This window comes from Podarcis cretensis, assembly GCF_951804945.1.
Source record: "Podarcis cretensis genome assembly, chromosome: 5".
Taxonomy (NCBI): Eukaryota; Metazoa; Chordata; class Lepidosauria; order Squamata; family Lacertidae; genus Podarcis; species Podarcis cretensis.
This window is the reverse complement of record NC_137174.1, coordinates 506,158-530,917: the sequence shown is the minus strand read 5'-3', so window position 1 is coordinate 530,917 and position 24,760 is coordinate 506,158. Positions and strand designations below refer to the sequence as shown.

Below are 24,760 nucleotides of genomic sequence, written 5' to 3'. Positions count from 1 at the left end.
AGCGTATATTTTGGCTAGAGGACCGCTTATTCTAGCTCTCAAGATCATCATTTTATCTCCCTCTCTCACTTGAAAATCGTGACAGGCTCTCTCGAAGGATAGTAGAAATGCTTCTGGGCTATCCTTATCTCTAAACTCAGGAAAGTGTTTTACATCTATCTTCAGTTGATTCTGCCCATCAGTGTTGTTACTATTATTACGATTTTCTAAAACTGTTAATTCCAACCGTCTCCTCTCTAACTGAAACCGCTGCTGTTCCCTTTCCTGCTCAGCCCTCAGTTTTTCTTTTTCCAATTCTTGCTCAAGCCTAAATTGTTCAGTTTCTTGCTCAGCCCTCAATTTTTCTTTTTCCAATTCTTGCTCAAGCCTCAATTTTTCTTGTTCAGTTCTATTTTTCTCAAGTTCTAATTTCAAGTTATATTCTTGTACTAATTTCCAAACTGACCCGAGCCCTTTCTTACTTTTGCCAATAAAACAGTTGCGGGAACTAGGCTGCATTTCCACACTGATCATGAAACCATACTTATTGCAAAACCTGTATTATGTTGAAGGTCAGTAATAAAAAGCAGAGAGATTCTCATCTTCACCCACTCTGTGTACATTGTTGTTGAGGAAAGTCTTCGTTGTTTCTTTCTTTAACTTTTTCTTCTACAAACATGAAAAAAGAAGTTTCTAAGCAAGTACAGTTTAGACAATGTGAAAAATAATCCTGTGCGCATGTATTTGAGTTTAAAATTTGAGTGTTGCTATCTCTTTTCCCCTTTTCTGTGATTTGCTCTTCTTGTTCCTTAGTATTTGCATTGGCACTGGATGTGAGGCCTCAGCTACAGGTTAACATGCCAGCAACTGACTGCAGTGGGCAAACTTGAAGATTTAATTTCAGAAAGTGCATTTGTGTTTTCCCAGAGGCCACGTTAATGATAGTCCTCCAAGCCCTGCATTTTATCACCAACACATGTCAACAGACCTGGTTCTTGGTACTTTTTAAGAGAGTGGTGACACATGGAGTGTTTTTAAATAATTTCTTCACTCATTTGTTTGTTTGAACTTTCTGCATTGTTCTGTTTCTTTCCCACCCTCCAAAATACTTTAAAACCAAAAGCAATAAAGAATAATTTCACATTGGACTGATGTCACATCCAAATTTGGGGATAGAAATTCTGTAATCTATCTGCAATTGGAGAGATGTGTAATCGAACCCTAGAGCTCAAAGCATTGTAAACATCACACACCACAGAACACAGATTGGCCCAGCTGATCCATACAAAGGAGGTCCTACAAGTGAGACTGGGTCGCTTTCCTCGTCCTCAGCATGACCTTGTGGCCACCATGCTGGTGCCAAGAGCGACAGTGCAATCAAGGTCACAGAGAGTTCCTGAGCTCAGTTTCCTGCTCATTCAGCTAGGCCTGTTTTGTGGCTTTCATAGGATTAAAGCAACATTTACATGAAGCATTTTCATGCTGCCACTTACCCTAGCTCAAAAAGCAGTGTAAACCCAGAAGATTAAATAAGGGATTTGTGAGAGGTTGTAATGTAAGATGAGTCTGTGCACCTGGCTGTCCTTGAAGAAGGCCAAATGAATCTAAAGAGAAGAAAGATTTGGGATTTTTCATACACAGAAAAGTTGAATAGGCATTTGGAAATGTCCCCTCTGTGGATTGTAATATTAGTGACATTGTCCTTATTGCATGCACATGTAGTGCAGCTTGCTTATTTTTGTTCTGTCATTTATTCAAGACTTAAATAATTCAGTAATTCATGCAATAGGGTGTTGGTGTACATTTTAATTTCTACAAAACTTGGGACAAATACATTAAACCGTAGCTGGGCTTCCAGTATTTTATGTGAACACTACTATTAATGAAGTGTTTCACACACAGGCACACACGCATGCCATAGATACACCATGCGGTTTCCCCCAGCTCATTGCTCTCAAGCAGCACACTTCTTCCCACTCAGTAAGGAGGCAGGATAAAGGCCCTTCCTCCCCTCTTTTACATACAATAATAATAATAATAATAATAATAATAATAATAATAATAATAATTTATTATTTATACCCCGCCCATCTGGCTGGGCCTCCCCAGGCACTCTGGGCGGCTTCCATAGAAACCAAAAATACAGTAAAATCACATGTTAAAAACTTCCCTGAACAGGGCTGCCTTAAGATGTCTTCTGAATGTCAGGTAGTTGTTTATCGCTTTGACATCTGTTGGAAGGGCGTTCCACAGGGCGGGCGCCACTACCGAGAAGGCCCTCTGCCTGGTTCCCTGTAGCTTTGCTTCTCGCAATGAGGGAACCGCCAGAAGGCCCTCGGCGCTGGACCTCAGCGTCCGGACAGAATGATGGGGGTGGAGACGCTCCTTCAGGTATACTGGACTGAGGCCGTTTAGGGTTTTAAAGGTCAGCACCAACACTTTGAATTGTGCTCAGAAACGTACTGGGAGCCAATGTAGGTCTTTCAAGACCAGTGTTATATGGTCTCGGCGGCCGCCCCCAGTCACCAGTCTAGCTGCCGCATTCTGGATTAGTTGTAGTTTCTGAGTCACCTTCAAAGGTAGCCCCACGTAGAGTGCATTGCAGTAGTCCAAGCGGGAGATAACCAGAGCATGCACCACTCTGGTGAGACAGTCCGCAGGCAGATAGGGTCTCAGCCTACGTACCAGATGGAGCTGGTAAACAGCTGCCCTGGACACAGATTTGACCTGTGCCTCCATGGACAGCTGTGAGTCCAAAATGACTCCCAGGCTGCGCACCTGGTCCTTCAGGGGCACAGTTACCCCATTCAGGACCAGGGGATCCTCCACACCTGCCCGCCTCCTGTCCTCCAAAAACAGTACTTCTGTCTTGTCAGGATTCAACCTCAATCTGTTAGCCGCCATCCATCCTCCAACCGCCTCCAGACACTCACACAGGACCTTCACCGTCTTAACTGGTTCTGATTTAAAGGAGAGGTAGAGCTGGGTATCATCCGCATACTGATGAACACCCAGCCCAAACCTCCTGATGATCTCTCCCAGCGGCTGCATGTAAATGTTGAAAAGCAGGGGGGAGGGGACAGAACCCTGAGGCACCCCACAAGTGAGAGCCCAGGGGTCTGAACACTCATCCCCCACCACCACATTCTGGACATGGCCCAGGAGGAAGGAGCGGAACCACTGTATGACAGTGCCCCCAGCTCCCAGCCCCTCAAGACGGTCCAGAAGGATGTTATGGTCGATGGTATCAAACGCCGCTGAGAGATCCAGCAGAACTAGGAAACAGCTCTCACCTTTGTCCCTAGCCCGACGGAGATCATCAACCAGTGCGACCAAGGCAGTTTCAGTCCCATGATGAGGCCTGAATCCCGACTGGAAGGGATCCAAATGGTCCGCTTCTTCCAGGCGTGCCTGGAGTTGTTCGGCAACCGCTCGCTCAATCACCTTGCCCAAGAATGGAAGATTTGAGACTGGGCGATAGTTGGCCATTGTGGCCGCATCTAAAGATGGTTTTTTAAGAAGCGGTTCAATAACCGCCTCTTTCATCGGGTCTGGGAAGGCTCCCTCACAGAGGGAAGCATTCACCACCCCACGAAGCCCATTGCCCAGTCCTTCCCGGCTAGCTTTTATAAGCCAGGATGGGCAAGGATCCAGGAGACAGGTGGTTGGTTTCACTCATCCAAGCAGCCTGTCCACATCCTCGGAGGTAACAGATTGGAATTGATCCCACTCAACTTGACTAGACAGAACTCTAGCACTCTCCCGGCCCGGCCCTGCTCCCACGGTGGAGTCTACTTCTTCCCGAATCTGAGCAATTTTATCTGCAAAAAAACTTTGCAAAATCATTGCAGGAGAACATGTGGCCTGTACTGGGCCCCGATGTTGCAAGTGGTTCCGCTAAATGGTCTAGTCTTAGCGTAACTCCTCCTCCTACCCATGATCACTGAGATTGGTTGTCCCAGTGCATCCCCCCCTGTGGAACATGCCCCAGCCATTTTGTGGGCTGGGGCCCACTCCCCGGCAGCCCTGACCCCTCCCCCCTAAGAACAAAATAACACCTTAAACAAACAAACAAAACCAATAAAACAATACAAACAAAAAAATGTAAAAATTAAAAAAAAACATCAAAATAATAATAATAATAAACCAAATATCTTTTTGAAGCGGTAATATTAAGGAAGTTAAATCTCTAGTCTTCTTCTAGTCCACCATCCTTATTGAGTGGAAAGAGGTTTTGCTGGTCCCATGCTGTGGAAATACTCTTCCAGCAGAGATTTGGCAGGTTTCCTTGCTTTTGACTTTTAGATGGCTCTTGAAGATTTTTTTTTTTTAGTGCCAACAGGCCCAAGTGGTTGTTCAGAATTTCCTTCAGTAGCTACTCATTTCAATTATTGTTTTGTACTCCTTTTAATGGGTTTTATATTGTGGTATATAAATACTAGTATGAATAAATAAATGCATTCACTGGATGCCTTGTGAGGAAATGCAAAATGGATTAATCCGTTCCAGACTTTTAAAAACAATCCCTAAAATAGCAATTTAACATGAATTTTTCTATCTAACGAGACCATTCATCCATAAAATGAAGGCAATAATCAATGTACAGTACTATAAAATAAATAAGACAGTTTTGTAGATGATAAAAATTAAAATTATTATTTTTTTTCTTACCTGCACTGATGATAGTCATTGTTTGGATTTTATCCATTTCTGCAGTCACACAATCAATCAGTAGCTGAACTGGGTTCCACACAGTCACAAAAACAAATTAACCAAAAAAGCCTCAGAAATAAAGATGCAAAATAAATAGCAAAAATAAAAGTGCCAAACATAATCCATTCCAGAAGTCCATTTGACTTTTGAAATGTTCAAAAACCAAGGCGCAGCTTCTGATTGGTGCAGGTGCCCCGGAAACAATAGCCGACAGCCACATTTGGCTTCCAAAAAACGTTTGAAAACACTTCCAGGTTTTTGGCGTTTGAGAACCAAGGTACCACTGTATGCCTTCTTTGCTGCCTTCACTGCCACTAGGTAGGTTTGATAATGAGCTCTTGAAGTCATTTGAATCTTTCCTCCACTTGTGTTCAAGCCATCTCCCAGCTTGTTTCCTCACCCTTATCTCCAGAGTATACCTGGGGGCCAATTGGGCTCCATGGAGTGGGAGAGGGCACTCAGGGGCAATCATGTCAATAGCCCAAGCCATTTGGGTGTTCCAGAGGTCAGCCAGGGCTTCGACAGGAGCACCAGTCATATCAGCTGGAAAAACCCCAGAGCCATTTAGAATCCCATCAGCCTCCGAGGGCAGACCTTCCTAATAGCCTCTGAGGATAGGAAAAGGTGCTGACATCCTAAATCACAACAGGAAGTGATCTGACCACGACCAGGGACTGGTCTTCCTGCCCAGTCGAGAAAACAAGATCCAGAGTGTGGCCTGCCATGTGCATTTGGCTATGATATGCTGGCCATGACTTTGTAACAACTGAAGCCAATATTCTTCCCCATATTTCATGCAGTATTGCATATGCAAAAAAGAGGCACTCCCAGGTATCAGTTGAGGGGTGGGAATTTCCTGTTCAGCCAGAAGAAGCAGTTGGCTTGTCCCATGATGATCTGGAGGGGGAGGGTGGGACAGGACAGCTGCTCCAAAGAAAACTACGAGAAAAGGAGGTGGCACCTGACATTTAAGGCAGGTGCTATATGCCTCTCCTGTTTTGCCTTTCCTGTGGAACACCACCATCTCATCCTTCCTTCGCAGAAGGAGGTGCATATGAACAGTTTTTCTGACCACCTTGCTTTCAGTAAAACATAATAAGAATTATATTATAGGAACAGTGTGATAGTGTTCTTGTTCCATGAGCAACTTGATCCTTTTGTGCTTTGTTTGCTTGGTTCCCCACCACCACCCTCTATCCTTAAGCTAGTTCTGATTCCCCACTGCCCCAGATTTATAAATGGGAATATAAAGATAAATGTTGTTGTTGTTGTTTAGTCGTTTAGTCATGTCCGACTCTTCGTGACCCCATGGACCAGAGAACGCCAGGCACTCCTGTCCTCCACTGCCCCCCGCAGCTTGGTCAGACTCATGCTGGTAACCTCGAAAACACTATCCAACCATCTCGTCCTCTGTCGCCCCCTTCTCCTTGTGCCCTCCATCTTTCCCAACATCAGGGTCTTCTCCAGGGAGTCTTCTCTTCTCATGAGGTGGCCAAAGTACTGGAGCCTCAGCTTTACAAGGGCTGATTTCCTTCAGAATGGAGAGGTTTGATCTTCTTGCAGTCCATGGGACTCTCAAGAGTCTCCTCCAGCACCATAATTCAAAAGCATCAATTCTTCGGCGATCAGCCTTCTTTATGGTCCAGCTCTCACTTCCATACATCACTACTGGGAAAACCATAGCTTTAACTATACGGACCTTTGTTGGCAAGGTGATGTCTCTACTTCTCAAGATGCTGTCTAGGCCTGTCATTGCCCTTCTCCCAAGAAGCAGGCGTCTTTTAATTTCGTGGCTGCTGTCACCATCTGCAGTGATCATGGAGCCCAAGAAAGTAAAATCTCTCACTGCCTCCATTTCTTCCCCTTCTATTTGCCAGGAGGTGATGGGACCAGTAGCCATGATCTTCGTTTTTTTGATGTTGAGCTTCAGACCATATTTTGCACTCTCCTCTTTCACCCTCAATAAAAGGTTCTTTAATTCCTCCTCACTTTCTGCCATCAAGGTTGTGTCATCTGCATATCTGAGGTTGTTGATATTTCTTCCGGCAATCTTAATTCTGGCTAGGGATTCATCCAGCCCAGCCTTTCGCATGATGAATTCTGCATATAAGTTAAATAAGCAGGGAGACAAAATGCAGCCTTGTCGTACTCCTTTCCCAATTTTGAACCAGTCAGTTGTTCCATATCCAGTTCTAACTGTAGCTTCTTGTCCCACATAGAGATTTCTCAGGAGACAGATGAGGTGATCAGGCACTCCCATTTCTTTAAGAACTTGCCATAGTTTGCCATGGTCGACACAGTCAAAGGCTTTTGCATAGTCAATGAAGCAGAAGTAAATGTCTTTCTGGAACTCTCTAGCTTTCTCCATAATCCAGCGCATGTTTGCAATTTGGTCTCTGGTTCCTCTGCCTCTTCTAAATCCAGCTTGCACTTCTGGGAGTTCTCGGTCCACATACTGCTTGAGCCTTCCTTGTAGAATTTTAAGCATAACCTTGCTAGCGTGAGAAATTAGTGCAATTGTGCGATAGTTGGAGCATTCTTTGGCACTGCCCTTCTTTGGGATTGGGATGTAGACTGATCTTCTCCAATCTTCTGGCCACTGCTGAGTTTTCCAAACTTGCTGGCATATTGAGTGTAGCACCTTAACAGCATCATCTTTTAAAATTTTAAATAGTTCAGCTGGAATACCATCACTTCCACTGGCCTTGTTATTTGCAGTGCTTTCTAAGGCCCATTTGACTTCACTCTCCAGGATGTCTGGCTCAAGGTCAGCAACCACACTACCTGGGGTATGTGAGACATCCGTTTCTTTCTGGTATAATTCCTCTGTGTATTCTTGCCACCTCTTCTTGATGTCTTCTGCTTCTGTTAGGTCCTTTCCACTTTTGTCCTTTATTATGGAAATCTTTGTACGAAATGTTCCTTTCATATCTCCAATTTTCTTGAACAGATCTCTGGTTCTTCCCATTCTATTGCTTTCCTCTATTTCTTTGCATTGCTTGTTTAAGAAGGTCTTCTTGTCTCTCCTTGCTATTCTTTGGAAATCTGCATTCAATTTCCTGTATGTTTCACGATCTCCCTTGCATTTTGCTTGCCTTCTCTCCCCCGCTATTTGTAAGGCCTCATTGGACAGCCACTTTGCTTTCTTGCATTTCCTTTTCATTGGGATGGTTTTCGTTGCTGCCTCCTGTATAATGTTATGAGCCTCCATCCATAGTTCTTCAGGCACTCTGTCCACCAAATCTAAATCCTTAAACCTGTTCCTCACTTCCACTGTGTATTCATAAGGGATTTGACTTAGATTGTATCTTACCGGCCCAGTGGTTTTTCCTACTTTCTTCAGTTAAAGCTTGAATTTTGCTATAAGAAGCTGATGATCTGAGCCACAGTCAGCTCCAGGTCTTGTTTTTGCTGACTGTATAGAGCTTCTCCATCTTTGGCTGCAGAGAATATAATCAATCTGATTTCGATGCTGCCCATCTGGTGATGTCCATGTGTAGAGTCGTCTCTTGTGTTGTTGGAAAAGCGTGTTTGTGATGACCAGCTTGTTCTCTTGACAGAACTCTATTAGCCTTTGCCCTGCTTCGTTTTGCTCTCCAAGGCCAAACTTGCCAGTTGTTCCTTTTATCTCTTGACTCCCTACTTTAGCATTCCAATCGCCTATAATGAGAAGAACATCCTTCTTTGGTGTCACTTCTATAAGGTGTTGTAAGTCTTCATAGAATTGGTCAATTTCAGTTTCTTCAGCACCAGTAGTTGGTGCATAAACTTGGATTACTGTGATGTTAAAAGGTCTGCCTTGGATTCGTATCGAGATCATTCTATCATTTTTGAGATTGCATCCCAGTACAGCTTTTGCCACTCTTTTGTTGACTATAAGGGCCACTCCATTTCTTTTACGGGTTTCTTGCCCACAGTAGTAGATATGATGGTCATCCGAACTGAATTCACCCATTCCCGTCCATTTTAGTTCACTGATGCCCAGGATGTCAATATTTATTCTTGCCATCTCATTTTTGACCACCTCCAACTTACCCATGTTCATGGTTCTTACATTCCAGGTTCCTATGCAATATTTTTCTTTACAGCATTGGACTTTCCTTTCGCTTCCAGGCATATCCGCAACTGAGCGTCCTTTCGGCTTTGGCCCAGCCGCTTCATCAGCTCTGGATCTACTTGTACTTGCCCTCCGCTCTTCCCCAGTAGCATGTTGGACGCCTTCCGACCTGAGGGGCTCATCTTCCAGCGTCATAACTTTTATATGCCTGTTGTCTTTGTCCATGGAGTTTTCTTGGCAGGGATACTGGAGTGGCTTGCCGGTTCCTCCTCCAGGTGGATCACGTTTGGTCAAAACTCTCCACTATGACCTGTTCATCTTGGGTGCCCTGCTCGGCATAGTTCATAGCTTCTCTGAGTTCTTCAAGCCCCTTCGCCACGGCAAGGCAGTGATCCATGAAGGGGCAAAGATAAATGGGGAAATTATTCTGTAATATTTGACTTTGAGGTTTTTTTTAAAAAATAATAACAAATGAAGTTGTGCTTCTAACCAGCTCACTGGCAACCATTTCCTTTTCTCATTAACCCTCTGGCATCTCATGTATTTCCTCTGGAGCATCCGCTGCTGTCAGAGGCAGGATACTGTGCATATCCTTTAATATCTACATGAGGAGAACAGGTACACTTCTGTTCATCAGCTGAGTGGTTAGGTTCATGTGGTGTTGAATGAGACAAGCCATTTCCAGCCTGAAAAGCTATGAAGGAGTCGGGTGGGGAGACAGCAGCAAACCTTTCCTCCACTGAGGCTCCAGAGATTTAATTTGAAACCTAGAAACCAACCCTTGAAATCTTGAAACCACCTTCATAATAGATGTAATAATGATGATGATGATGATGATGATGATGATGATGATGATGATGAAATCTATGCACACCATTCCTATATGCTACTACTATAAGCAAGTAAAGGAAAAAGGTAAAGGACCCTGAACAGTTAAGTCCAGTCAAAGGCCACTATAGGGTTGTGGCGCTCATCTGGCTTCAGGCTGAGGGAGCCGGCGTTTGTTTGCAGACAGCGTTCCGGATCTTGTGGCCAACAGGTTGGAGACCTTTCTGCACTGTGACTGAAAGTTTCCAGCAGTCTGTTGCCTATTTTGGTCCATCCGTGGAGCGGCTAATGGGTGAATGGTCTGCCTTCGAGCAGCAAGATGGGCCAAAGATCTTCCTGGCTTTGGAACTTTGTTTGGGGGGACCTCTGCAGGCATTGGCAACTTAGTAATGGTGAGCAAGTGTGCCTGAAAGACACCATGCCTATTATTGCCAACTTTTCTCTGCAGTTCATAGGCAGAGTCCTGAGGTTTCTTGAACTTTCATCTTCAGATTTATCACCAGTGGTGCGTTCCTGGAGGTCTCCCAGCAGCAGCGAGGTGGGCAGGGCTGCCTGCTGTTGCAGAAGCAGCAGCTTGCATGTGCCCGGAGCTGCAGGCAGGCATTCTCGTGATCCAGCTTGGCCACTTGCTGCTCAATCTTCTCCAGCAGCTCCTGCTGCATCTCGACGATTTTGTTGAGTTCCTTGAGGTACTCCGCTGCTTTGCTTGGGTTCTCTGCTGGGGTCTTCATGGTCCCAGCCAAACCACTGAGAAGGCTGGTGACGAGACTTCCGGGTTAGCGCGATCGGCTAATGGCGGATTCCCTCCGAGCTCCGGAGGGAATCGGCTCTGCTGAAGACGGGTCCTACCGCGCCGGCGACGCGGGGACCCTCAGAAACCGCAGGCGCGGAAGTCTGCGGACTTGGTGACTCGGTGGGCACCTTTAAGCGCCCTCCCTGACCCACAAAGAGCCTTTTTAAAGGCTACGGAGAGGGTACGGGGAGCGGCGTGGTGCTGAGAGTAGACCGCTACTTCAGTGGAGCGAAGCCGCGTGCCATGGCCGGACAGCGCTGACTTTTTTCCCAAAATTCGGACTGGAAACAAATAACCCGTGAGTAGAATGGAATTTGGACTTTAAAATCTATATCTTTGAATTCGGTACAACCGGGGGATGTGCTAAAGGGAAGTCCGCACCCCCCTATCTACAAACGATCTAAAGCAAGGATCGGTGGACTAAGGTGGAGAGTACTGTTTTTGGTGTTAGATAAAAAATATTTCCATGAGTTTGACAGAAGTCTTTGTGCTGGAGAGAAAGTGAGGAGTTTTGGAAGCTTTTGTGTAACACCCCCCCCCTCCCGAACCCGGGAGCGTCCTGTGTGTGAGCCGGAGGAAAAAGAACAAGGAGTTTGACAGCTGTCAAAGGAGCTGTCAAACGGGCGGCTAAAATTTAAGAACTTTGTTATTTAATAACTTTCTGAACTAAAAGTGTTGCTTTTGAACTGAGGTGGCTGGAAACAACGTAGTCATAAACAACAAAGTAATGGGCTGTTGGAAAAGGACTATCAAGCAACTGTAATCCCCCTAGGGGGAACTAGAGACATTACAATGGCTGCAGAGGGAAAATTACTGGTAGAGATAGAAAGAATGTTTTTTCTCGTGGGAATCCTGCAAGAGCAGAGTACGGCTATGAACAAAGAACTTATGACCTTGAATTCCAAAACAAACGACTCTGCTGAATGCATAAAGGATTTGCCTGATAAGGAATCTGCAGCTGAACCAGAAAAAACTTTTTTGGAACCGGTGGGGAGAAAAGAAGGAATGGAAAAAGTGCAGGAAAATATCAATCAGAAGCCCATATTGTCAGGAAATAAAGAAGATGATCTTTGGATTACAAATCTGCGAAAGATGAGAAAGATGAAGGAGGAAGTCCCGGGAGCACTTGGAATATTGGAATTCAAAAGAGTAAAGAAATATGATTGGGACTTCCTCCTTGAGTATGGGAGATCAACTGACTTTTTGCAGCAACTGCTATTAAGTATCTTGGATGGAAGAAAATATGATGTGACTGAGATAGAATTCCTTCGAGACCTGAGGACCAACAAAAAGGGCTACCAACAAAATCGGCAGAGAGAGACTGACAGAGACTTGAAGGCCTCTGATGTGAGGAATCCGGGCTAGGATAATTGCTTGGGAAGGGATGGAAACTGGGGTAGGGAGGGAGGGGAGAACAGAATTTCAAAATTTTATGATTTTTGTATTTGGCCATTATGACATATAATTAACAAAAATACAAAGGGAGAAATTCGTGGAAGGGTAATTAGGTCGACCTTAGAAAAAAAAAGATTTAATGTTTAAAAGAGAATTGGATAAATTAAATTTGGATAAGTAAAAAGGATTAAGTTTAAAAATAACAATAATATGTTAAAGATGGGAGATAAGAACTTGCTGAACTAATTTTTGGAACTGGGATGTATGAAGAGAGGGTGGGGGGAAGTCAGGGAAAGGGGGTAATGAAAATAAGAGTTAAAAAATATATATGTTTTGTTTTTGTTTTTGTTTTATAAAATGTGAAAACCTAATAAAAATTTTATAAAAAAAAAAAAAGAGAAGGCTGGTGATGGCCTTATGCTGCGCTTGACTGCAAGTGCTGAAAAGGGACAGTGCTAAGCCATGCCAAGCAACCAGTCTAGCTGCACCTTTCCCCCCTTTTCTTCTGCACAGTTGCAAGTCTGCTTCTTTACTAGGGAGCACCGACACAGCTGCTCTTACTTCGAGCCACCATTGCCCAAGGGCCCTCTTACAGCTCTCAGCCAGGCTTGCTGTGGCTGTGCCTAGACCCAGAGGGTCCAGCTGTTCTGCAGAGCCTCTTGACCTCTTAAGGTTTTGTCCGTTGATTCAGTACTTTGTTAAGTTTTGTTTGCTACATTTGGGGGGAAAATGAATGTTTCATTGGAGTACCAATCTAGCAGGCTGGTATTTTAATGGAATATTTGGAGCTTCTCCAATGTTGTTACTCATCTTCTGCTTGCTACACATAACAAGCAACTTAATTTTTATAAAACAAAAGCAGAAAACAAATACAATTCCCTGGGAATCCCTTAAATTTTATTTATATGCACTAAAGGGAACAAAAGTGTCATATTTATTCAGAGATCATATTAAAGGAATTCAGTAGCTAAAGAGAATGAAGGAGTGAAGCACATGTATTCTAAAATTTCATTAAAAACAGATTATTAAAAAATACATGGCTTGCTTTCCTAGTTAAGAAATTTGACAACACCATTAGATATGTGGAAATCCTGTTGATGGTTATTTATATTCTGACTCAATTTGCAGGAACAGCTAAGATGATCTAAAGCCACTGCTTGCCTTGTAATCATGAAATATCTACGTAGACTCACAGATTTAGGTTTTGTTTTTCTGTTTCATATTTGAAGCTGAAAGGAAATCAGCCATTGGTCACGCTTTCTAATATGCAATGTACTGAATTCCCACAAACGTCCAGTGGATTGTATCTGACTAAGTCCTCCATTGTTGTTGTTGTTGTTTAGTCGTTTAGTCGTGTCTGACTCTTCGTGACCCCATGGACCAGAGCACGCCAGGCTCCCCTGTCTTCCACTGCCTCCCGCAGTTTGGTCAAGCTCATGTTGGTAGCTTCAAGAACACTGTCCAACCAAAGTCCTCCACAGAGTGGACCTATTAACAATAATGGGCCTGAGTTGGTTATAGCCATTAATTTCAATGGATTTACTCTAAGTAGAACTAGCACTGGATACAGCTGAGTGTCGTTTAATAAGGCAAAGTGTTCACTGATTATAGTTGCAATTTTTTTTCTTAATACAGATTACTTTTCTAAGTATATTTTTCTTTTGTCCTCACAGATTGATTGTGTTATCCGTCAACGTAGCCTATCAAGTCTGGAATTGTTCCTCTCTTGTGCACAGAAACAACTGAGTTCTTTATTACATGAAGAATCTACATTAGATGCAGAACAAAAGAAACTGTCCCTCTAAAATCACAGAAAATGTATGTAGTTACTAAACTAAATGCTGCAGATGATCATTCTAAGACACTGAGAATTGAGTTGTTGATTCAAGATTAATCAGACGGCCTTATTTGTTTTAGTCTTTGATTTTCACTTTCATGGCCATATGAAATCTAGTTAAAGGATGCCTCCAAAGATAAAGGGTTTTACAATGGCAACTTTTTATCACAAGGGTTTCAGTAATGGCTGAAGAATGCAGTAACTGACAAGTCCCTGTTGAATAACTTCAGTATCACATTCTTTGAGAAGAAGCTCATATGGTTGCTCATTTAGAACTCTATACATGTTATTTATCGCTCTGTTAAATGGATGTAGAATCTTATTTTTCATTCCAAATCCATTTGACTAGAAGCAGGAGGTGGGAAACACTACCATTTACTTCTGGAAACACAAGGGGTAATATCTGAATTAAGTCATACAGAGAGCAGACTCACTGAACCAGTGGACTTCACTAACTTAATTTTATTGATTTCACTGGATGTGCTCTGGTTATGGATTAGCCTTAGTGTATTTAGCTAACTCTTTTGAAAATGAAAGAACACATCTAAAGGTTTCTAAATTCTCAAATCAAGTCAAATGAGAAGGTATTGAAAATATCTGTATGTTTTTCACATATGTATAATGTAATAATTCATGAGAAATCATTGCAGAGATAATTTTAAACTCTCTTCACTTCATTGCCTTTAGCAATAAATAAAGTTTCCAAAAATAAGATAATAATTTACATGCTGAAATATTTAACAGCCTAGTTTTTCTATGCTTTTTATATTAGAAGTTATTCTCACTTTTCTTTATAATTTGTATAAGTTTTTTCAGAAAAATACTGTTACAAAAGTCGTGTGCCTGCCCCTCTCTGCCAAGCAGTGGCAAGAGCCCATGGGGTCCCAGGCACCCCCACAGGGTCTGTGTCACTTTAGAGAATGGAAGACATGGTGGAGACTGTTGTGCTTTACCAAATATGGTTTATTCACCTATTTATACCTTCAGTCTGCATGGAGGGAGTCTAGATCTTATGGCATGCACAGTTCGAGAGGCAGCAGTGCAGGCAACCTTCAGCTGCTTTCCTCAAAGTTGGATCTCCGCTCTCTCTCCTCCTTCTCAGAAAACCCCTTGCTTGAAAACTCCATTTTCCTGTTCCCTCAAATGTACACCCCATCACTCACCCCCCCCCAAATTAAAGGATTGCTCTCCATAGTGTCCCGTCAACACCTTTTGCCATTTACAGATAGGTAGCCGTGTTGGTCTGCCATAGTCAAAACAAAATAAAACAAAAAATTCCTTCCAGTAGCACCTTAAAGACCAGCTAAGTAGTAACTTAGTTGGTCTTTAAGGTGCTACTGGAAGGAATTTTTTGTTTTATTTTGTTTTGACCTTTTGCCATGTTAGGTTTGCTTTTCACTAAGCCAACCGGGCTGGTTTGCATAAACCAGCCTAGAAATTCCTTTGCCGCTTGCATTCTCTTTTCATATCACAAATAACCAAAACCCTGGCATTTATTCATTTCTAAGGTTTGCCCTAAATCCATAACAATACAGTTTGCTTAGTAGGATAGAGGTCAGGCATTCACTTGATGGGGTGACCTCTCCAAGCTGGCCAGCGACTGATTGCCATCTCAGCAGGTGGGAATCATTTTCCATTGTCTAGATCTGCACTGACATAGTTGCTGGAAACTGGAGTTCCAGGTGAATTTTAGAGAATTTATCCTGTTTTGCCTTGTTCTTTACTTTATGTATTTATTTTTCCTTCTCACCTCTTTTTCTACTTTCTTTCTCACTACCACTTTCCACATAAATAAAGCACATGACTACAGGTGAGAAGGGGAGAAAGGAGAAAAAGTGCTTTCAACCCACACAGTGTCTGTGCTTGCACCAGTTAAAGCCACCTTCTCCCCATCCTAGTCACCTGTATCTTCTCTGCTTTCAAGCAGGACAAGGAAGGCGCACCTACTCAAATGCCACAGTAGGTGAAATGTCCATCAATATGGAGCAGGCCACCCAATATAAAAGACTTAATCAAAGGTGCCTGCTGGACAAAGATAGGACTACTGGAAATGCATTCTGCTTACCATTTACTGTATGACCCTGGAGAACAGACAAGTGGGAACTTTATATTCAGACATAAATTTATCTGGCTCATGAGTGTCAAGAGATCTGCTGTATGCTTAGTTGGTTAGAGTGTGGTACTGACAATACTTAGGTTGCAGGTTCGATCCCTGTATGGGACAGCTGCATATTCCTGGGTTGCAGAGGGTTGGATTAGGTGATCCTCAGGCTCCCTTCCAACTCTACAATTCTATCATTCTACTTGGCAGTGTCCTATGTCTACTATTCATCAAACTTATAGCAAATAAAGAAGCAGAAATCTGGAGTTAATCCTGATAGCTCCCCATTGGTCTGATTTTCAGACTCCACAGCATCATAGAATAGCAAGGTTAGAAAGGGCCACAAGGGTCATGTCACCCCTTGCAATGCAGGAGTCACAGGTAAATGCCCTGCTAGCAATGTGCTCACATTGGAAACTACCAAGATGGATGGTTCTTACCATTCAGCACCAGTATTTCAACAGAAAGATTTTCCAAATGGTACAGTACTTAGATTTTGAACAGGAATGGTTTGAAGGGCTTTGGATACCCTGTAGGTATATGTACTGGGTACTTTTCTGGCCTCTTGGTGCCTGGCACTTAAGAAGCCTTCCTGATATAGTTCAAGGATGGCAAGATTTCAGGTAGGTTGCTAAAAAAAAAAAAATCACAAGAAAGGGTGTTTAAGGGCTTTAGTACCAGCACACCCAAGTGTGAGGTAGATGCCTTGAATAGCAATTGCCACAGATTGGTGGGGATTTTCCTGTTCCCAAAGCGGGCAGCCTTATCCTTCCTACATACGGCTACCTATTCACTTAGGTACAACCAGTGGTTTGTTGTCTGGGGGGACGCATACCCCTAAACATTTTGTGAATCTTTGCACTTTTGTCCATTTACTGAATTTATTTTTTCCAATTTGAACTATAAAATTGTTGTTTTCTTGAGTCAAAATGAGAGTACCCCTAAACATTTATTTTTTTAGAAAAAAGCACTGGGTAGAACCATCCACCTGAGCAGCCAAGGCACCAAAATCCTGGTGAAGGATGGGTACCAATGAATCCAGATAAAGCTTACTATCCAACAGAAACACAAGTCAAAGGAGAGATAGTAAAAACTGAAACAAGAGGAAAAATGCAAAGAAGATAAATATATGACACAAAAAGACAACTGAACCAATTTCCCCCAGTACCAGTATACTTAAATGGGTGGAGTTAGGCAACACTCTTCTGCTATTAATTAGTGGGCTTAATAAGGGGCAAAAGCTGAAGAATTCTTTAGATTAGAAGACCTAGAATGGACTGCATACTTGCAAAGAAGGAAAGATAGTAAGGGATCCAACACAGAAAGAGAGAACAAAAACAGAGTTGGGAAAACAGGCAAGAAGTTTGGAAGGGTCACGATTAAGATACTGTGTGCACAAGAAATAAAAAATATAAGATGATTTTATACTCATCAGTCTAAAATTATATTAATGTTAGTTAAATGGATTATAGCTGCCAGAGAGAGAAGATAAATTGAGAAAATGACCCCAAGCCTTAAAATCTTGGGGGACAACCACAGCTGAGGGGCAAAAGAGAAAGGAATCCAAACAGAAAAACGCCGGCTAAATAAGAACTCTTAAGACACATGAGTTAAATGTGTTGCCCAGAAAGAATGTCCTTACAAGCTATACCAAAATAGCAATCCTGTTTCACTGATTCAATCCATGCTTTTCTGGCAGTACAAAACATTCCACAAATCAAGTATAATTTAAGAACCTCTCTCGTTTATGCTCTGCTAACACCAGCCCTAAAGGGGCCATTCCTCTACTCAGGATGACCATAACATCCACACCCACTTCCTCCACCACCATGAGAGCCCCAACAGACTTGCAAGTGGAAAAAGAGAAGATTTTAAGGCAATAATTTCATGATAAAGAGCACTCTTCTGTTACAGTTGCCTTTGCCGGTGGATTTTCATCAAACATTCTACAAGAAAGGAGGCCACAACCAATGTTATCAAATGTTTTTGCTGCTTGACAAAAAGTGGCTGATTTTCACATTAGAAATAAAATCAGCCTAAATGCTGAGGGGAAAATGCCATTAGGGAATTAATGGGTCCTGACCTTTTGCTACAAATACTCTTGACAAACTGTTTTTTTTATTCTTTATTAAACAGAAAGTTGATGATGTAGGTATATTAATATTCTTCCAATTTTATAAATAGAATGACCCAATATCACCATTCCAAGTTGGCAAATCCTATGTGTTTTTTGTGCATCCTCATAGCATAGTCAGCAAACTGTATACGTATAACTAGCTCTACGGCTGCAAAACAATCATGGATCACAGTCTTGAAGCTCTTCAAGCACTGGATCACCCAGGATATGTCAGTAGTTCTCATGGGGCCATGGTCATTCCCCTCAGACATAAGAATATAAGAAGAACCTGGTGGAACAGGCCAAAGGCTGATGTTCCAATACTGTTCTCACAAGGGAAGCCCACATGCAGAGCTAAGAAGCTAAGCCAGAATTCTTGGGATGGGTCCAACAAAAAATTGCTCAGGAAATTAAAACTCATGGTAGCGGCATGATTACAAAGTGGCTACATTAAAAATCATCCTCAAAGAAAACATCAGAAGAAATTATACTGGAAATTATTGGTGATTCTATTGACAAATCTACTCCAGAGAGTGGTACTTCTACTCTCTATCTACAGCACTTGTGTTATGAGCAACACAGGACTCCTACTTTTCCCCTTCTGCTTTTTAACATTTACACAAAACTGTTGCAGATCTGCAGTGATGTGCCAGCAATATGGCAATTCCAAAATGGAATATTTTTTATTAGGCCAATCAAAATACCACAAAATAGTGTAAAAACTTTGTGGCATTTTGGTGGGCATAATAAAGATATTTCCCTAATTTGAATTTAATATATTTGCATTATTGTGAAGACACTCAGCCCTCTTCCACTTTTCACCACACAGTCCATGCCCTCTTCAACAGAAAAAAGGGTCTTGCATTATGTACATGGCCTCAGTCATCCATAATGATGCAGTATCTAAAAATGTCCTGGTGATTTCCTTTGCACAGTGGTACCTTGGTTTACAAACAGTCTGGTTTGCATATGTTTTGGATTACAAACATGTCAAACCCAGTTTGCAAACTTTTTTTGGATTACAACCCATTTTTTTGGATTACAAACAAAAAAATTTTTGAGGCCCCATTGGCAAAAGCGCACCTTGGGTTACAACCTGTTTGGGTTTACAAATGGACCTCCAGAACGGATTATGGTTTTAAACCAAGGTACCACTGTACAAGGAAGAAATTTCCAAGCTTGACATTTACTACTTAACTTATTTGCACACGATTGCTATGGATAAAAGAGCCTTACTTTATAAGGAACTACAGCTGAGGGTGGAAGCAGTCAATGGCATGAGCTTTAGAAAACCTAACTTTGTGGGCGTGCCTGACCTGCGATCATATCTATTTTACAGAGAGCAATTTACATTCATGGCATCATTTTAAGTTGAGTAATTTTTAGCAATAAATGACACTTCCATATTTTTCCTGTCTTACAAATTCTCTCTTTTTTTAAAAAAGACATTTTAATATGTTTCAATTTCACATTTGTTTACTTAATCTATAATTCTTCAAGTTTCTGACTTCCTTATAAAACCAGCATTTTTTACGTTCTTTCCATTGTCCTTCATGACTAATGTGGCACAAGAATTTTGTAAGAATAAACACTTGTGCTAATCCATTTTTCTCTTTCAGTGGTATTTTAAACAGTTTGACAGTTGGCTCTAGTAAAGGTAAAAAGTTTTTCTTAAAAGACGTTCTTAGCAAAGAGTTGTTGATGAATTGCTACATGCCTGAAGTTTGGCCTGTGATCTTAGTGTGCGAGACTAGCAACTAGAGTGTGATCCACTTTCTCTGACGTTTATAGATAACGCTTTTCACATTGTACTATTTTATTGTTAAGTGGTATTGTTTGCCCTCCCTCCTCCCTCCCCGGGCTTAGATGCTAGTTTCATTTAATCAAAAACACTTCAGTGTCTTCAGTTGCCAGCAAACAGCAGAGTTGGTTTCCTTTGGGCCCTATTTAGGTGCTGGCACACGCAAGTGGGCGGAAAATTCTGATCAGTGTCTCCTGAGTTACAATGTGGGGTTTCTACTATTGAAAAACACTGAATCCTTATCTTTGTAGACACTTGGTTCACTCAACAGGTGAATAACATTTTGTGTCTGGTTCAGGGATCAGCAACCTTTTTCATCCAGGGGCCAATCCACCATCCCTCAGACCATGTGGTGGGCTGGACTATATATTGGGGGGGGGGGGAGAGAGATGAACAAATTCTTATGCCCCACAAATGACCCAGAGATGCATTTTAAATAAAAGGACACATTCTACTCATGTAAAAACACGCTGATTCCCGGACCGTCTGCAGGCCAGATTGAGAAGGCGATTGGGCCGTATCCAGCTCCCGGGTCTTAGGTTGCCTACCCCTGCTCTGGTTCAAAGAAATATATATGCAAAGTATGACTCTAAACACTTCCTCGGTGATCCAAACGTGTACCAGAAGGCCCAGACTGCAACTTCCATCAGCACTAACAACCCCCTCCTAGATTCTGATCGCAGAGTATGGACCATTTGTACTGGCACTGCAACCAGTGAGATCCACTTCTACGTATTTATTTGCTGCTTCAGCAGGTTGTGCTACTCGTTGAAGGAATGAAAGTATCTGAGCAAAGATGAGGATGAGGATGTCACTTTCCTCACAAAAGTGACCCAAAGTAACTCAGAAAAATAGTATAAACACTAAAACCAATTATAACAAACATAACCCATAAAAGCCTAAATATCTATACAAACAAAACATAGGTTTTGCAGATCCCACCCAACTAAAAGAAGCCACAAATAACTATCTACACAACCAAAAATTATTGTTAATACCACTAGCCAAAATGGCTGCACGAACAATGCTTTCCTAATGTTATTCATCTAGGAACCATCCAGCAAGTCACATGCTGAAAAGTCTCTGCTATGCTATTAATTGTGGACTAGAAAAGAACTTAACTAAATCTGACAGATTTTTTAATGTACAATTAGTTTCCAAGTCATATTCTAAATTTCTGTTAGAAGGTAAATTGCAAATTTTGCTAGCCATCTTTAAAATTATGAAACATAATAAAATTATGCACACAGCTAGATGATTTAGAAGTGTTATTTAATTAAGAAGAAGAAGAAGAATATGAGGCCTTAAGCTTCAGTACAGACAGAGACTGGCCAAGAGACTTATTTCTGAAAGTTAAAATAGACAGAATTGCGGAAAACACGAATAATAATTATTTTGTTTCTGGACATCAGACACAATAACATCAGTTATTTGAGACAGAATTATATTAAATATTTTTAATTTATTGAGACATAGAAGAAGTCAAGATGGCTGCCCTCATGTGATGACTGCCTTCAGGTTTATAATTTACTTTTGAGTAAATGATTAAAAACCTTTGGTCTTGTAGCCTAATTTTATTTATTTGCAATAAATTTCTGGGGACGAAAGAGTGATGTTAGAAATGACAATTGCAGATGGTTGTATGCATGAATTATTACAGTAATTGTGCTTGCAGCCAACTACACAGTGTCTGCAGATCAATCTATTAAACGCAAGCAGAATTAGGTCACCCCAAAGCATAATTGTATAGGCCTACTATACTGCATTGTATAGGCCTACTACACTAGGTTTAAATTACCAGAAAAGCTCTATCCAGTTTGTTGGACTTAGAAGACAAAGAAAGTATGTATTAAAGCGACTTGTTTAAATGTTACTTCTGTTGACGATTAACCATTATTACATTATGTTGGAATTTGGTTTACAGTCTTTCATTTGGCTCCTGAACTGTGTGTGTCATAAATGACTTCATTACAGCTGCTTCCAGCATGAGGCTCAGAAATGCTAATTAAAAGAACTTTAAAATAGATTTCTGACATCATCTGCGGTAAAGAGTGGATTCTTAACTAGTAGAGAACTGTTCCATATCAGACTGCATAAAATGAATTGGGTTTCCCACAACACACACACATGCACACTGCCATTGAAACAGCCTTTGCAACAGTCTAAATCTCTCAATTTTGTCTTTGGGAAATACTTTTGAAAAGAGTTGATGTGAATTACTAAGATTGTTTTCAGGGTTCAACTCTCTCCCCAGGCTCTCCAGAAGTCTGCTCTCTGAGGAGGCATGGGAGAGGGAACGCTCCTCGTCTCTAGCATCCATCTCTATAAATGTATGCACATGAACACTAAAGCATGAGAGGGTGCAGCCTGCCATTTCACAGGTCAGTAAAACTTACTTTGCTTTTTAAAATATTTGTTAATAAGATTTTCACATTTTTATACACTTTATCTCTAACCAATTCAAACACTGAATCGCAAGGACTTCCTTCCCTCCCTCCCTCCCATGGGTTCTTATATTAAAAGTTTAAGTTTTCTGCATCGTTTACTTTATCCAACTATTGTATATCCGGGTGGCGCTGTGGTCTAAACCACAGAGCTTAGGGCTTACCGATCGGAAGGTCGGCGGTTTGAATCCCCGCGATGGGGTGAGCTTCTGTTGCTCAGTCCCAGCTCCTGCCCACCTAGCAGTTCAAAAGCATGTCAAGTGCAAGTAGATAAATAGGTACCGCTCTGGTGGGAAGGTAAACGGCATTTCCGTGCGCTGCTCTGGTTCACCAGAAGCGGCTTAGTCATGCTGGCCACATGACCTGGAAGCTGTCTGCGGACAGACGCCGGCTCCTTGGCCAGTAAAGCGAGATGCGCGCCGCAAAACCAGAGTTGATCGTGACTGGACCTAATGGTCAGGGGTCCTTAACTTTACCTTTAATTATTGTAATCAATTTCACATTACAATGCTACCAATGATTTTAATTGTTTACTTTGGTTTTTTAAGTAAACTACAAATTTACTCCAGTCTCTAACAAATACTTGATCCTCTTGGTTTGCTTCTCACATTAAACTTTTACCAGCAGATTTTTCCCAGAAGTGGAAAAATCATTTTTCCAGATGTTGCTGAACCCCAGCTCCCATAATCCCATAATTGGCAATATTCAGTAATAACTAGAGAGCACAGGCTCCCTAATCCTGCTTCAACCTAAGTGTCAAACGTCTTGTAAGCTTTTAAAATAGCAGGATAAGCTATAAGAGTAAACAAATGCATCTAGCATACAAATGGTGGGCATAGGACGCCTCAGCAATATATGCAGAGGAAGACTGTAAGATAATGAGGGAAATATAGATGATTCCCTATTATTATTTGCAAGAATTTGGAGGGTATGACTTCTTAAAAACAGGTCTATCACAGTTGCCCGAAGTACAGAATAGTACAGTACTAACCAAAAGAAATCAGTCCTATTTTACCTCAGCACTTCTGCTTTGGGATCCCCAGCTATTCACTACCAAAGAAGATCATTCCTAGTAATTGTAATAATTCCTAGTAATTTCTACAACTTAAGGCAAATTCATGCATTATCTGCTTTGACATGGGAACTGCTCTTTCTACAGTCACAGTAATGGCTGAGGCAGTAAGATAGTGGTAAGCCACAGTCATCCATCCACCAAAATGGTGGCTGACCCACATTGGAGTTTAATATGGATTTGTACTTCCACATGTCCCATTTCTTTTCACTCCTGTCCACATGACATCTGCACTTTTGCCACAGTAAATTCAGATTTACTCAGTCTGGGGGAAATCCAATAAGAGGAGTTAATTCAACATAAAATCAGTTGCTATGCGACTGTGGATGCAGTGCATCACACTTTCTGGGTTTTGGCAGGGGGAAAACAGGTCTCTAAAAATACTCATGAATTTAAGGTTACCAGATGATGAGTTGGGTCACAGGTTCACAAAGGGGACAAGCAATCCATTTGCCCCATTATATAATCTCTAGCCATCATTCATCAGTTGCTATGTCACACACAGCATTTTCCATCCCCTTTTGTCTTGGGGGTGTCTGGTATTGCTCAACACCATTAGGCTGTTGATTCTGGACCACAAACTACTACTGGCTAGCAAACCTGATTTCAGGATGACTTAATTGTGTCAGATCAATGGAATTGTTTCCAATGTACACCTAAGGAGGCCCTCAGCAAAGCAAACTTTGATTTTGGAGGCACCTTTCTGAATTTCTCTGTGCCAGAAGGCTGTAAATAGGATCCCTATATTCTCTCATTAATACCAGTCCATTTCGGAGCTCAGAGGTAAGCTGCAAATTAGTGGAACTAGTAAGAATCTGCCCACATTAGTTAAAACCAGGACAGGCCTAAACTGCTGGTGGCTGTGTACCACTTAGAGTGAGGGAAGGCATCAGAGGCAACACAGACCACGATGGGTGGCCTGTTACAGCTGATTCACTGGGTTCATTCTCTGCTCAGCAGACCAACTCACTATCATAAATCATATAGCTGTGATTTTCTTCCTGAAGTAACTTGTTTGCTTTATTTATTTGGAAAAATTCAGTAACTACCCTCTCCAGTTGGAGAGGAGGCTTACTCAAAGAATGTTAAGTCTTAACAGCATGCGGTTTCTTCCAGTGACTTATGAACCACACTCTGCAGAGAGATGTGCTGGCACTGAAGGGTGGCAAATACTAAACATACACTTTTAGATAAGCCATCGCTACCTCAAAAACAGCCCTCTTCGAGAAAGTCATGGGCACAGGGGGTCAGGTCCCTCTACTTCCCCCTCCTTCCTATTCCCCACTCTTTCTTTCTCAGCCCCAAATGTTAAGCATCTGGGTGATGGCAAGCTTAGAACAAAAAATAAACTATTTTTAGTGTATCTTACAATTTATTGACAGCTTCACAGCCTTTCACGTTAAGTGGTTTCCATGTAAAGAAACTTGTGTTTACTGAAGCTTCTGAAGAAGATGAGGGAGGGAATCCATTTGGACAGTAAACAACCTAAAGTATTTGTTTGAAGCTGATGTTAGAAAGTCCTAGTTGAAACAGACAGAAATGCAGATGCTTCTCTCCACTTTGATGAAGAGCACAGCTATAATCTACAGGTGACCAAAGATATCACTTACTTCTGTGTGGAAAA

The 24,760-nt window shown here is 41.9% G+C and overlaps 1 protein-coding gene across 21 annotated transcripts in view; it reads left to right on the top strand.

Moving 5' to 3' along the window:
* CCDC91 (coiled-coil domain containing 91) overlaps nt 1-14,326 on the top strand; it is a 185,715-nt gene extending 171,389 nt beyond the window's left edge. For all 21 annotated transcript variants that reach the window (XM_079975262.1, XM_079975244.1, XM_079975252.1 and 18 more), the window contains one exon: nt 13,439-14,326. In XM_079975262.1, the coding sequence (XP_079831388.1) occupies nt 13,439-13,570 (132 nt within the window). In that variant the 3' untranslated portion in view covers nt 13,571-14,326. The remainder of the gene's footprint in view (nt 1-13,438) is intronic.
* The last annotated feature ends 10,434 nt before the right edge of the window (nt 14,327-24,760 follow it).